Genomic DNA, 13,299 nt, shown 5'->3' with positions numbered 1-13,299 from the left:
AGAAGAATGTCACTGTCTACGGCTACAAGTTTTTAGGGTTAGTTTAATCCAGCGGGGCAGATCCTGCCTTCCTGAGCATTCAGCTCTCACTTTAACGTAGGGGAACCAAATAACTAACAGGCAAAGAAAGCAAATGCCTCCAAACAATGCTAGGTATTAAATGGAATGAGCTTATAACAAATGCCGAGATTCAGCAGAGAGCTCAACAACCCCTTATCTCTAATATTATCCAGAAAAGATGGAAACACCTGGGTCATGTGATAAGGATGAAGCCAGAGGCCCTGCCATGGCAGATGTGCTTCTGGTCAGCTGGGGGAACATGTACAAGGGGCTGGCCAAAAGAATCCCCCCATCCAACTGTATTTAGAGAAAGAAATCTGATGGACTTCACAGCAGAGGACAGGCACAGAGCGGCTTGGGACAGAACGGTACAGCAGGGCCACCTCTGTTCATTTATTTGATAGCTACCTTCCAAACATGGGCGCAGCCCCCTGTGGTTTGTGCCACTCACAAGGGGTGGAGAGGGAGCCAGAGCTGTGTCTGATCCAGGGAACAAGTGCTCAGTGGGGACAAACCCACACAGACCCAGGCCTGTGAAGCCAGGGAGCAAGGGGGAGGAACAGAGGGAAAAGGCTCTTTGTGGTATCGCAAATCCTGGTCCAGTGGAGACACAAATGTGCCCACAGGTGTAAACGGAGTCAACTGAGGATCAAAGAATCCAGGAACCCCGTCTCCGCCCGCTCTGCTGCATTAGCCCATCTCACCGTGAAGCTGGTGGGGTAGCCCCCCACATAGAAGACCACGTTGTGCGGCTCGAGGTTGAGCAGCCCCTGCTCTCCTTTGGCTATGCTGTCTCCTTTCGTCTCATGCAAGGTTTGCTTCTCCACGGTCACAGACATGTGTCCATACTGCAGGATCCTGTCCCCCGAGATCACACAGTCAGTACAAGGGGACGAGAGAGCCAGGCAGACGGGGAGTCCCTCTCCACACCCAAACCTCCCCCTCAGCTCTATCCGACAGCATGAGACTCACCATACTGAGCCCCCTGCAGAGAATGGGCTAAATTCTCCCTGGGTGAGCCCAGGGACTGCAGTGCACTTAAATTGGAGCATCTCAGCATAGTCAGCAAATCACAGCAGCTCCAATGGGCTTTAAAGACTGTACCCATGAGGTGAAATGCTCATCTGGGGGAGGCAGACTCCCATAGTGGAGCTAGGCACAAGAGTTGCCTCATTGCCCAGGAAGGCCTTTCTCTGCTCTCCCTTCCCCAGCACCTGCAGGATCTGATTAGTGCCAAGCACTCCCTTAGGCATGTGTGCGTGGGGGGAGAAGAGAGATGGGGGGTTGCATTTTGGTTCTTTCGGGTGAGATTTTATCCTAAAGTCCTGGCCACCTTTCAAAGTCCCATGGCACTGCTAGGCCGTAGCTGAATAGTGTCACCTGCAGGCTTACAGTGGACTGGGACCCTGCCCTCTGATTAAATCCTGACTCTGCATTACATGCCACACGCCAACATTTCTTCTGTGTCCACTGGATGTGGGGTTGTTCTTCTCTTCCTGCACGCTGCTAACCAGCTGCTGCATTTCGCCCTGGAGATGGCTGCGTTTTAGTGAAGGGAGCCCTGCGGTATCCTTTACTCATCTCACCAGGGAGAGGAGAAGTTTAAGTAATGTGTGACTGTAAGGGTGAAAGATACTGTGACCCAAAGCTTCCTAATGTCCGCCGGCAAAGGGGCACAGAGAAGACGCAGAGAGGTTACAGGTATCTGCCGAGTCCAGCTCATACATTCTAGTTCACCAAAGAGGGCCATGTGAGGTCTCTAATAAAAGCTTGTATCATACTGATCCCCATAACTGTTGCGACATGAATGTGTGGATGATACTTAAGGAGTTGTGTATATGTACTGTGACAGGCTGTCACCAACCAGAGGTGAGAAACTGGTGTCCCGTCAGACCAGAGATGTTTACCCATCTATTCATCGAAATGTAAACCGAGTATTGCCTCATTCCCAATCCCCAGCCTGAGCTAAATGCAGATGAAAGACTGAGATTTAACAGGAAGAGAAGAACAGTAGGGAGAAGAGAGCCTTTTCTTGGGGTGCACTTCCAAGGTTTACTGGATTGTAACTGGGGGAAAAGGAGAACACCCTCTTATCCTGCACCTAGGAAGTAAACAGACAGTGCATTTACATTTATTAAAATGGGACCACAACCAGCCTTGGTTGGAAACGCTGCACAAGGCTTTGGGTGGGATGAAGACTGCTTTAGACAGGAGGTTAACCTGTTAAGTTAAATTTAGTCTCTAGAAAGAGTGTGTTGATTTTGTTTTACATGTAACACTTCTGTTTCCATTATCCTTCCTCACTGGAATATTTGAATCTCGGTTAATAAACTTATTCCTGTTTTCACTACAAATATATCTCAGTGTTGTGGGGCTGTACACGGGGTTGATCCTGAGCTGAATCATACAAGCTGGTGTGTACGCTGTTCAGTGGTATTTCTGAGTGTGTTCAGTGGAGAAAGGACTGGACTACAGAGGAACACGTCAAAGGGGCTCAGGGACTGGGGTGCACCTATTGTTAACCTGGAAGGCAAAGTAAAGGCTGGCATAGTTGGAAGATTGTTTGGGTGGCCAACAGACAGGAGGTGTCAGGGAGTTGGCACCCAGTTAAGCACTAGGAAGTGTCCCTCTTGCTGGAGCCCAGGATGGCAGAGCGGGTAACAAGGTGATTCACTTCGAGAACTGTCACAGATGCGAATGCAAAATTACTCTCTCTCGCCCTCTCACTTCCACTTTGCAAAGTCTCCCTCTGCTGCTTTAGTTTTTTCTCTAGCTCAGCCGGCTATGCGAGTGGCTTGTGTGGATTTTGTACCTGTTGATGCTGATTGCAGCAAACTGCTCTCCGATCTCTTCATCAACTGTTAAATAGGTAGGTTCTTCATCCCCAAGTTTATAGATCCACTGCACCTTGCGGTCTTTGAGCACGATACCCATGTAGTCTCCTTTGGCCTGAATGCACAGAGCAAACAATCCAAAGGGTTTGCAGCGAACCCATCCAAAAAAGGGGAAATCACTGAGGGAGTTTAAAGTGATGCTCTAGGGGCAAGTCAGCTCTCAGGAGTTTTACAGCTGAGTGCAAAGTCTTCCAGGGGATTATTGGAGGCCTAGCTCCAACCAAAGGACACAACATACAAACCAGATACTCTCACCCCTCAAAAAACAAACACTCAAGTGCATGCAGAGCCCAGCACCTGCACATCAGAGGGATGCGCCATTGCAAGGGCTAGGATCAAAGCAATGTGGTGTTCACGTCGCAGTGGGAACGTGCGTGGGCTGGAGGCTCACTGTTACCTTCACACACAGTCCAGTGGCTCTCCTGTAAATGAGCAGCATCTAGCCCTGGGGGCGGCGTGGCCCAGGCGATTGCTGTCTCCTACCATACTCTGCCAGGGCCTCTGTGAGGGGACAGCAGCCCCCGTGCTCTGCCCCGAGGAGGGTTTTGTCCCCTCTCCTCTCAGTTTGAATTCAATAATGTTTGACAGTAACAGTGGACACCGTGCTCCCACTATCAGTGCCTGAAACCTTTACAAGCAGTAGGGAGAAGCTGGGTGAACGGAGACAGCTGGCTTAGATATTCACTGGCTGAATGCAGCATATAAGACCTTCCTGATACGAGACTTTCGCACCCCATCCAGAGCTCTGCACGGCCATCCATCGCACACTTGTTCCCCATCTGGATCACTCAGCCCAAGCTCTGCCTGCTGCACAGGTCCCTCTCCCACTCCTGTGTTTGGACGGGCAGCTCTTACCTCTTTATTGCCCAGGTACAAGACAAACTGTCCCGTGTCGGCCCCATCCTGACGCCGCTGCCTGGGTTTGGGCTCCGGGTTCTGGATGTAGAACTTGAGGGAGGTGTAGGCGGCCAAATCCTGCAGGTCGCTGGGAGTCCGGACCTGGATGCCCGAGGTGCCGTTGAACTTCACTGGTACCTTCACCTAGAGGTGGAGAAATCAAAGCCAGGCTGACAGAAGCAGCTCATGCAGCCTGACTCCTCATTTACGATGGCAGTATTTGCTACCGGTCCAGGCAGAGTCACGTTTAGGGTACGTCTGCACTGCAATGAAAAACCTGCAGCATCAAGTCTCAGAGCCCAGGTCAGCTGACTTGGGCTTGCGGGCCTCATGGAGCAGGGCTGAAAACTTCAGTGGAGATGGGCAGGTGAGAGCCTGCGCTCTGAGACCCTTCCTCCTTGCGGGGTCTCAAACGCTGGGCTCCAGCCCGAGCCCAAACATCTACACTGCAATTTTACAGCCCCCCTCAGCCCAAGCCCTGCGAGCCCGGGCCAACCGCGGGTCTTTTCTTGCACTGTAGACTGATGCTTAGATGCAGAGGGCAGGTGATTTTTTTGGTTCACTTGCAGAACAGATCAAGAAAAAAAAATTCACTTTGAGTCAACCTAAAACTAAAAATTGTTGAATTTTTGGGTGAACCAAAAAGTTGAAAAAGACCCCTGTATGTAGATTAGAACAAAACTTTTCTTTTTAAATTTTATTTAAAAATCATTTGAGATTTTTTGATGCAAATGTCAGACAAAAAAATTGAAATGTTTTCTTTCAAAACTGTCAAAATGAAACATTTTGATTTTGGAGGGATTGTTTTTGTTTGTTTCTCTTTGGCCCAGAACTAGATCAGTGAATTTGACAAGTTCGCAAAATGTTTCAGTCGACCTGAATCTGTATTGTTTGGCAAATAAAAAAAAAAGCGCTTTGCCTGAAATCTTTTGCCCAGCTGTACTTAGAAAGCCAAGATTTAACCATGACAAAGTACTTTTATGGAAGCTCTGAAGGGGAGATCCATAAAGACCATGTGGAGCCTGCTGCAGATTTGGAGGGGCCCGGGGAGAGCACAAAGTGTACAATCAAGACTCTGAATCATTCTTCCCTACCCCCTCAAATGGATCCCCCCCAATATCTGGACTTCAGAGCAATCCCTGCTCAACCCCCATTTCCACAGCCTTGAAAATCAGTTTTTAAAACTGCCCTACGTGATGCCAAAAGAGGAACAAAGTTTCAGCATGCTTTGCCTTCCTACAAAATCAGTCAACCTATTTTGGCCAATCAAGACCCAAACCAAACTCAGGGGCTCCCATGAAGCCTTGCAGAAAGCAGCCTAAGGGAGGTTTGTTCAGTGCCTGCCTGTGCTAATTAGAGCCACGAGGGGTTCACCTTTAGAGCATCCGCAGGCCAGCACTCTCACATATACAGCCCTATCCCGCAAGCCCCTACCTTGCTAGCAGCATTTCTGGCCTGCGTGATCAGCTGGCGGATTCGCACGATGTTCTCGGACACAGTGGAGTTCTTATTCCTCCTGCTCTCCAGGCCACTCAGCTTCCCCAGCAGCAGCGGAATGGTGCTTTCCAGGTTCGACACTGGCGGGCGTGTTTCAGGGAGGCAAAGGGGAGCAGGGGATAATGATCAGCGGGGTGGAAAGGGATCCAACACTCAGCTATCAGGGGGCGCAAGCCAAAGAAACAGACACAGAGCAGCCATCACAGGGAGTGAAGCAGCGGCTGATGTGCACACCTCTCTTGCAGGACTTGCTGGCAGCATTAACAGAAGTGGCTTTTAAAAACACAGCTGAAAAGTGCATCCAAGCACTTTGTAAGAACATCCACAGCCTGCCCCAGTGGATGACCTGGACTTTGCAAAGATAGGAAATAATAGGGGGACACACAACAGCCTCCCTTTAAACTTGTCAGCAGGGAACAACAGAGACAGAGCAGCACTTAGATACCACAGTGAAGTGCTTCATGATGACAGCAGTGTCCCTGTCCCTTATCTCCAGCACACTTTCCACTGCTAACCCCCCTCTTTACATACCAGACTTCTTGGCGTCTTGAACTGCCTGGTTTAACTCTTCATTTTTAAGGCCTCCATACTGGTCTTTCCACTCATCCAGGTTCTTCTTCATGTTGCTCAATGCATCTTCCACCCTGGCAACCGTGTCGTTGGCTGCTGCAGCTGCAGCCTTGGCATTCTGAATAATTGCCGTGGTGTTATCTTTGAGAGGAAAGGAGACAAGTCTCGTAAACTCAGCAAAGAGCATGAGGGAGGGCAGAGCTACTAGCTTACGGCTGGAGTCAGAAAAACTTAACCAATATATAGGGTCTGGTATATACCTGCAAGGTCACTGGATGGGCAAACCACTGGCTACCTACCAAGATCATAGACTGCCCTGTGGGTTAGAAGAGACTACAGCAAGCTTTACTCTTGTGATGTGCAGAGCTCTTGTCTAGAAGAAACTGCCTACAGACAAACCTTGGTCCTTGTCCAGCATGTTCTGTACAGATCGCAGCTGGTTCAGGAGCTGCTCCTTCTTCTCTCGGAGATCGGTCAGTTTGTCCTTGACTGCCTGCAATGTCCCTTTAATAACTGGAATTAGATGTATATAACACGTTAGGTGTTTGTACATCTATCACTCCTCCAAAGCGCATCACACACCATCACTTCCACCCAAAACCCCCTCCCCTCCGTCCCCACCCCCACACGGACACACAGAGTGCTTTCTATCTTTCCCACACAGAACAATTTCCTTGGAACACTTGTGTCCACTGCTGGCCCCTCTCTTACCCTCATTGAGTTTCCTCTGCTCCCTCTTCACGGCTTGCTCCAGGGCACTGCTGTTCTTCTTCAGCTCTTTAGATAGGGTACCAAGATCTCCCGATACAACACTCTACAAACACACAGGACACCTCCTCACTAACTGTCGGGGGCCTGGCACAAAGCGGTTCAGCAGCTGAGCCCTAGAGTTGGAAGAGGACTTCAAGTCCCCATTCCCCAGTCTCAGCAAAGGCTAAATGATAGGCAAATAGCCAATGTTGGTCAGAAAGCATCTGCACCACCTTCAGGCAAGCGTTTTGCTGGGAAGAGGCGTGTGTTTGTGCGTATGCATGGGGAGGGGTAACAGAGAAGAGAAATTGAGACACCAGATGCCAAAGTCATTAAGGCACATCACTTAACGGCTCACTGCCTCAGTTTCCCCATCTGGCAAGGTAGAGATAGCAACAGCTGTCTCACTGCAGTAAGGTCAGGCTGAGCCCATTAGTGTTTGCAAAGCACCAAGATCTCAGATGGAAGGGGTGACAGGAGTGTCGTATATCAGCAGAAAGAGCTGCAGTGTGGCCAGGGAAGCAAAGGGCACTGGGCCAGCTTATTGGAGCCAGGATTTTGCAATGGTTTGTGTGGCCCTGAAGGGAAATTGCATACTGTCAAAGCTTCACCGGCTGCCTCATCGGCGTCTTTGGCTGCCCTCTCAGCATTCTTCACAGCCTTGATGATGCTGGCATATGCGTTGGAGGCATTGATTGCTCGCTGGATAAACCCATCCTGGTTTGCGCCCTGGATACTGCTGCATTTGAAGACAAATAAATAAAGTTCACTGCCAGAAGCCCAGCAGAGCACCAGGGGCCAGATCCAGGCACAGGCAACACACATCACTCTCCTGGGCTCCCCACTTGGAGACCCCCTGTATGTGGGGTTTTCACAGCAGCATGCACTCACAACTGGCTTCCCCATCCTGGGGTCCAAATTTCCTGCTCCCGCCCGCCCCACTCCTGGGTCCAGAGATCTGCAGTGCCCAGTCCATTTTGAATCCCCGTCAGTGCTGACACCAGCTCTGAGAGAGAAGCCCTTCCATGATCCATGGCAGGAAACAGTGGGGTGGGAGTGAGGGAGGATCACTCTTCTGCTTATTGCTGTGCAGAGTGGAAGAGATAGAGAACCAATGAAACAGCACTAATAATGAATGACAAGCAGCATTCGGACATCGATTGGGTCTGAGGTCACCTGATCACATCCTGAAGACGTGACATGTTCTAGACTCAAATTCGTCCCATTAATGGGTGTCACTGCCACATCCTGTACCAGCACTGTCCTTACCCATATACCTTCTCCATCACACACTGGCTTGCTACCAGAGGGATGTTGGCGAGTGCTGGGCTACAGGTAATCCATCAATTCTTACATGTAAACATTATCCCAAGATGAATTTCAAAGCAGGGACTTCAGCAATCTTCAGATCCCTCCAAGTGCCCCGGAGAGGCCCATCGACCACACATCACCACTTGTTTACACAAGCAGCCGGAGTCCCTCTAGCAAATGTGCTGGACAGCAGGATGCTGAGCAGAATCAGTGGAGTTACCCGATGGCTGGCTCAGCATCCTTGATCCAGGCAGGAAGGAGAAGTGGAGCAGACTACGAGAGTTCCGGGCCCACACAGGCCGGGGTGAAGCTGGGGCAGCGAGGGATGTTACCTGGAAAGGTTCCGAGCAAGTTCATCCAGGAGCCTAGCGTGCTCCTCAGCGGCTTCGACGACTGGGATCTTACTGCTGGCGGGAGAAAACTTCTTCACCCGCTCTGTCAGGGGGTACCTGGCTCCATCCAGCCGGGCAGCTAGCTTCTCGTACTCCTGCAGAATGACACGCCCACAAGGGGCATTCACCAACCTTGCCAGCTCCTCACTTCTGCAGCTGGACACACACCCAGAAGGGAGAGACACATTCCGGGGGGCTGGCAGGTGACCAGCACATGGCTGATTTTCCATTGCTAGCACCATGCCCTTCATCCACACCACCATTCTTCCTCCACCCTTCCCCACAGCTATTGCCAACTCCACCAACACCCTTCCCCCCCCCCCTGCCTTGTCCCTCTTGATATTGGTGGCACACTTTAGCCCATCTGACACACCTCAACCCAGAATCCACCAGACAAGCCTGAGTGTTTTCATCACTCACCTCCTTTGCATTCTCTATTATCTGTAGAAGACCCGAGACCTGGACCAGGGAGTCCTCAGCCATCTGCAGAGTGTCCTGCACCACCCTGTACTGCTTCTGCAACTCCTCACTCTTTCGCTTGAGACACAGATGGATAGCGTTAGTTAGGAGCTACAGGATCAAGCAACAGACAAGACCTAGATTATACTAGACATTTCTTAGCCGCTGCCAAAGCCATGCACGTCCACCCAATGGCATCAGCTCCTTTGCATTCCTATATGCAAATAAACCCCTCTTTGTACCTGGATCTCCTCAAGGTTGTTCCGATTTAGGCTGTTCAAGTCCTCTGTCTGCCTAGTTTTATTCACAGCCTCATTGAGAGCATCTCGGAGATCCATCAGCTCTGAGCTATATTGAGCCAGTAAGTCTTTGATGCTCTTCACCAGGTCTTGGTTGGATTCCCACTTGCTGTACAGCTCGCTCCTCACACGATGGAGCACTGATGACAGAGAGCACAAGGAGATTGCCTGGAAACTCTTGTTTCCCCAACATTTAAGAGTTCTTTCTGAGTACACAGTGGAAACTGCTCGAAAGGCTTAGGGCCCAATTCTGGTCTCAAAGCACAGATTTTAAGGCTAGAAGGGGACCATTATCACTATCTCCTCTGACCACACAAGCCAAAGAACCTCATCCAGTAATTTTTGCATGAAGCCCATAATTTCTGTTTGAGTTACAGCAAATCTTTCAGAAAGACAAAGACATTCCCTCTTGATTTAAAGCTGCCAAGTAATGGAGAATCCACCACATCCCGAGGTAAGTTGTTCCAATGGTTAATTACCATCCCTGTTAAAAATGTGCACCTTATCTGGATGCATCTAGTTCCAGCTTCCAGCCATCGGATCTCACTGTGCTGTTTTCTGCTAGATTAAAGATCCATTTGCTATCCGAAATCTCTTCCCACAGTTACAGTAGTGCACTTCTGGAGTAATTCCAGTGATGCCAGCGGAGAGAAGAATTTGGCCCTGAGGTTCTTGCAACAGAGTATCGTTTGGTTAGAGTGGTGCATTGCAATGGAGGTTCCCTGGGGAATCACAGGCTCCATGTCTCTCTGAGCAAGGAACGACACACTTCTGTTGTCACCATTTGGGACAATTTACTCAACCAACTGAACACAAGACTTATGAGCATGTATAGGTGCATGTGAGAAAAAAAATACACACACACACACACAAACTTAAAACACTAACTACATTTTTAAGTGTTGTCATACAGAACCATTAAGTTAATGAAATTCAAATGCACTTAAACAAATACTAAGCCTTCTGATTGTACATGAACTTGCTTGTACAAAGGAGCTAAATTCTGTTGGAACGAACATTAAAAATCACTGGCGCTTATTAGGACCTTTGCAAATAATTATATTTATTATATATATAATTATATTTATAATAAAAATATTAGCACCTTTGCAATTTGCAAAAGAGACTAAAACGGGACTATCAGTTACTGTCCCCTCATTGCTGGACTGCTGAGGAGGTCGGTACTGGACACTCCTAGCCTGTAAAAGCTAGATGGGCATATTCTGTTCAACAGTGTAACTCTCCAACTGTTGGTGACAGCAACAGGATAACAGCAATGGCATGCCCAATAAATAATGTTTGCAGTAATGCCCTCAAGCTGGGACAGTGTGGAAAAAGAGCCCAAGGAGCACTGCACCTTGGCATTGCCCATCCCCTGTGTCTCCTGAGCTAGACTTACATTTCTGAGCCTTCTCATGTTCACGCTCCGCCACCCCTTTCTGGCTGAGGAAATCCCGTTCCTTCATCTCCTTCAGCATCCTTTCCACCTCAGCCATCTTTTGCCAGAACTCCTCAGAGGAGGCCATGCTGATGTCTGCAGTCCCCAACTTGTCCATCTGGTGCACCAAATCTGCAGGGAAAGCCACGACCCGTGGTCCTCCACCAGTTGAGCACGTGGTCTCCCCATACTCAGCTGTGAAAGCAATCTCTCCTCCCCCAGTACTTCGAAAAGCTCCCACTCAGCTAAAACAGCATCCGTTTTTTGTTGGAGTCCTGATGGCCAGTGATAGATGGAGTGACTTGCTTCAAGTCGTGAAGTGGGGGAATAACCCAGCTGGAATTCAGACAAGTTTCTAGACCCTCTGCTGTAACCACTAGACTGGACTATTTCCCAAATAATCCATCTTGTAGGTTGCCTTCTCCTCTAGATTTACTGGGGCAAACTTCAGACAGTGGGGGCAAGGAAGATTCCATGTAGCTCAATCACTCTTGGGAAGAGCACTGCAGATGGCCCCTATTTCTCACATAAGTGTAAATATAATGTGCTTCACCAAATATGGCATTTATCCAAACAGCTGAGATTCACTGGCCACAGAATTCTCTGTAATACCGCCAACTGCACAGGCAGGGGGCAGCTTCCCCAGGCCGGTGATTTAAAGGGCTCAGGGCTCCTGGCAGCGGCCGGAGCCCTGGGTCTTTAAAATTGCCACAGAGCCCCGCTGCCAGAGCCCCGGGGTAGCAGCGGCGGCTGGGAGCCCTGGGGCTCTGGCAGTGATTTAAAGGGCCTGGGGCTCCCGGCCGCCACTAACACTAACCGGGCCATTTAAATTGCTGTCGGAACCCTGGGGCACTGTTGCTACCCCAGGGCTCTGGCAGCGGGGCTCTGACTGCTATTTAAAGGGCCAGAGGCTCCGCTGTGGTAGCAGCGGCTGGGAGCCCCGGGGCTTTAAATCGCTGCCGGAGCCCCGGGGCTCCTGGCCGCTGCCACAGCTACCACTCCTGTGGTGATTTAAAGGGCTCGGGGCTCCCAGCCGCCGCCACCACAGCCGGAGCCTCTCGATATAAAGGGCCTGGGGATTTAAAGGCCCACCCCCTGCTCAGGACTCTGGTATACCGGTAAGTCCCTTAAGTTACTTTCTCCCCTGACAGACACTATCAAAGGTAACATTGAGCAACTTGAAAACAGCGAGAGCGTGGGATTTGGGGCAGGGGAAAAATCAACACAACAGTTACACTTACACCTGGTCACTTACCTGCAATGCTATCCAGGGTACCTTGGATACTCATTGGCAGGTGCTCTGCCCTCTGGTAGGTCTCTTTTGTCTGCTCCTGCAGATGGTTTGCTTTTCTATGAGTCATTGTTGCCTACAAAACAAATCACTGGTTTAGCTGAAGCATTTGGTGAGATACAACATAAGCCGTAATGCAAGGTTGGCATCGGGCAGCTTTTGGGACCACAGAGCTGAAAGTGTCAGCTTTTTTGCAGGGATTTGCACGGGTACTGTACTCTGCTACGATTTATCTTCATGTGTGGACAGAAGTTAGTGAACAATTGTGTTCATAACGAAATGGATGCGGAAAAAAATCACAAGTCCATCGTCGACAAAAATCTTTCATGCTCATAACACAGTTACACATTATGACTTGTGCCAACACAGCCTGCATATTAATCGGGGGAATGCAGAAGACGTACAAGCTTTGAGGTTCTGAAAGTTTGCAAGTGGATGTACAAAAATGCAGTCAGGTCATGTAACTACACACATACGAAAATGCTGGCCATTTGCACAGGTAGTTATCCAATGTGTAGAAATCACTTGCACATGCAAGTGTACACACATTTTATGTACCCAATTAAGAATCAGCCCCTGAATCTTGAGTAAACTGTAGGCGCTTTGGGGCAGGACTGTCTTAAATCAAGAGGGGATACCTTTCCCCTCCAAAGGGTAGGGTTTAAATACTGCAGAAGAATGAAATGGTGGTTTGGGGGGAGGAGGGCTGGATATTTGACCACATCTAAAAGTCTCCTTAACATGCACACAATGGGCCGTTTCGGCTCAGAGAAAGGAACCTGCCTGGATAAGCGGGGTGTTGAAGATCGGGGTTCAGGTTCCCTGGCAGAATGCATGGTGGGTGACCCCAGGACTGGGTTAGCGGTGGGTGCTGCAGGAGTCAAGTGTCCAGCAGCTGCTCAAACTGGGCCTGGCCCTAACTAGCACCGTTGGCTCCTCCCATGGGCACCTAACACTCACTGTTATGAAAATGAACAAGGGAAGGGCATTCTGTGCGTGCAGTGTTATCAGCAGGGGGAGGAGAAACACCCTGCCTTGTGCTGCAGTGCATTCAAATCCTGAGTGAGTTCCACATTCTCGTCTTCCAACTCATCTGCCTTTTGCTTGACCCTGTTCATGGATCTCTGGTATTCGCGCAGGTGGTTCTGAAAGAGAGAGGTGGGGGTGGAAATCAGGCAATAGGACCAGAGTCCCATGTAGAGACTAAGCCAGCGGGAAGAACATGTTAAGCCCTCCACATACAGACACGTTTTTCACAGAGCTGTTCAGACCATGCAGTCGGGCCCAAGCGATGGAGCTGGCATTCAGGTTGATCAACTGGTTCCTGATGATGGGGAAAGAGGCCTCGATCTTCTGGAGGTCTTCCAGCAGAAGCAGCACACAGCTGTCACAGACTGCCAAGAGCAAGGGGTGGTGAGTAAATGGCTCTGATGCGACACCA

The 13,299-nt window shown here is 49.8% G+C and overlaps 1 protein-coding gene across 2 annotated transcripts in view; it reads right to left on the bottom strand.

Moving 5' to 3' along the window:
• Positions 1 to 13,299, bottom strand: part of LAMA5 (laminin subunit alpha 5) — a 166,300-nt gene that overhangs the window by 17,227 nt on the left and 135,774 nt on the right. For both annotated transcript variants that reach the window (XM_084645460.1, XM_084645461.1), the window contains exons 49-63: positions 13,101 to 13,252; positions 12,893 to 13,003; positions 11,823 to 11,934; positions 10,529 to 10,699; positions 9,073 to 9,269; positions 8,792 to 8,908; positions 8,312 to 8,466; positions 7,266 to 7,407; positions 6,630 to 6,732; positions 6,318 to 6,431; positions 5,880 to 6,059; positions 5,286 to 5,428; positions 3,810 to 3,995; positions 2,873 to 3,009; positions 765 to 918 (exon numbers count right to left, since the gene is read on the bottom strand). In XM_084645460.1, the coding sequence (XP_084501586.1) occupies positions 765 to 918; positions 2,873 to 3,009; positions 3,810 to 3,995; positions 5,286 to 5,428; positions 5,880 to 6,059; positions 6,318 to 6,431; positions 6,630 to 6,732; positions 7,266 to 7,407; positions 8,312 to 8,466; positions 8,792 to 8,908; positions 9,073 to 9,269; positions 10,529 to 10,699; positions 11,823 to 11,934; positions 12,893 to 13,003; positions 13,101 to 13,252 (2,174 nt within the window). The remainder of the gene's footprint in view (positions 1 to 764; positions 919 to 2,872; positions 3,010 to 3,809; positions 3,996 to 5,285; positions 5,429 to 5,879; positions 6,060 to 6,317; positions 6,432 to 6,629; positions 6,733 to 7,265; positions 7,408 to 8,311; positions 8,467 to 8,791; positions 8,909 to 9,072; positions 9,270 to 10,528; positions 10,700 to 11,822; positions 11,935 to 12,892; positions 13,004 to 13,100; positions 13,253 to 13,299) is intronic.

This window comes from Lepidochelys olivacea, assembly GCF_965140295.1.
Source record: "Lepidochelys olivacea isolate rLepOli2 genome assembly, chromosome: 13".
In the NCBI taxonomy this organism is placed as follows: domain Eukaryota; kingdom Metazoa; phylum Chordata; order Testudines; family Cheloniidae; genus Lepidochelys; species Lepidochelys olivacea.
The sequence above is the reverse complement of the archived record's forward strand: the minus strand, read 5'-3'. Positions and strand labels throughout refer to the sequence as shown.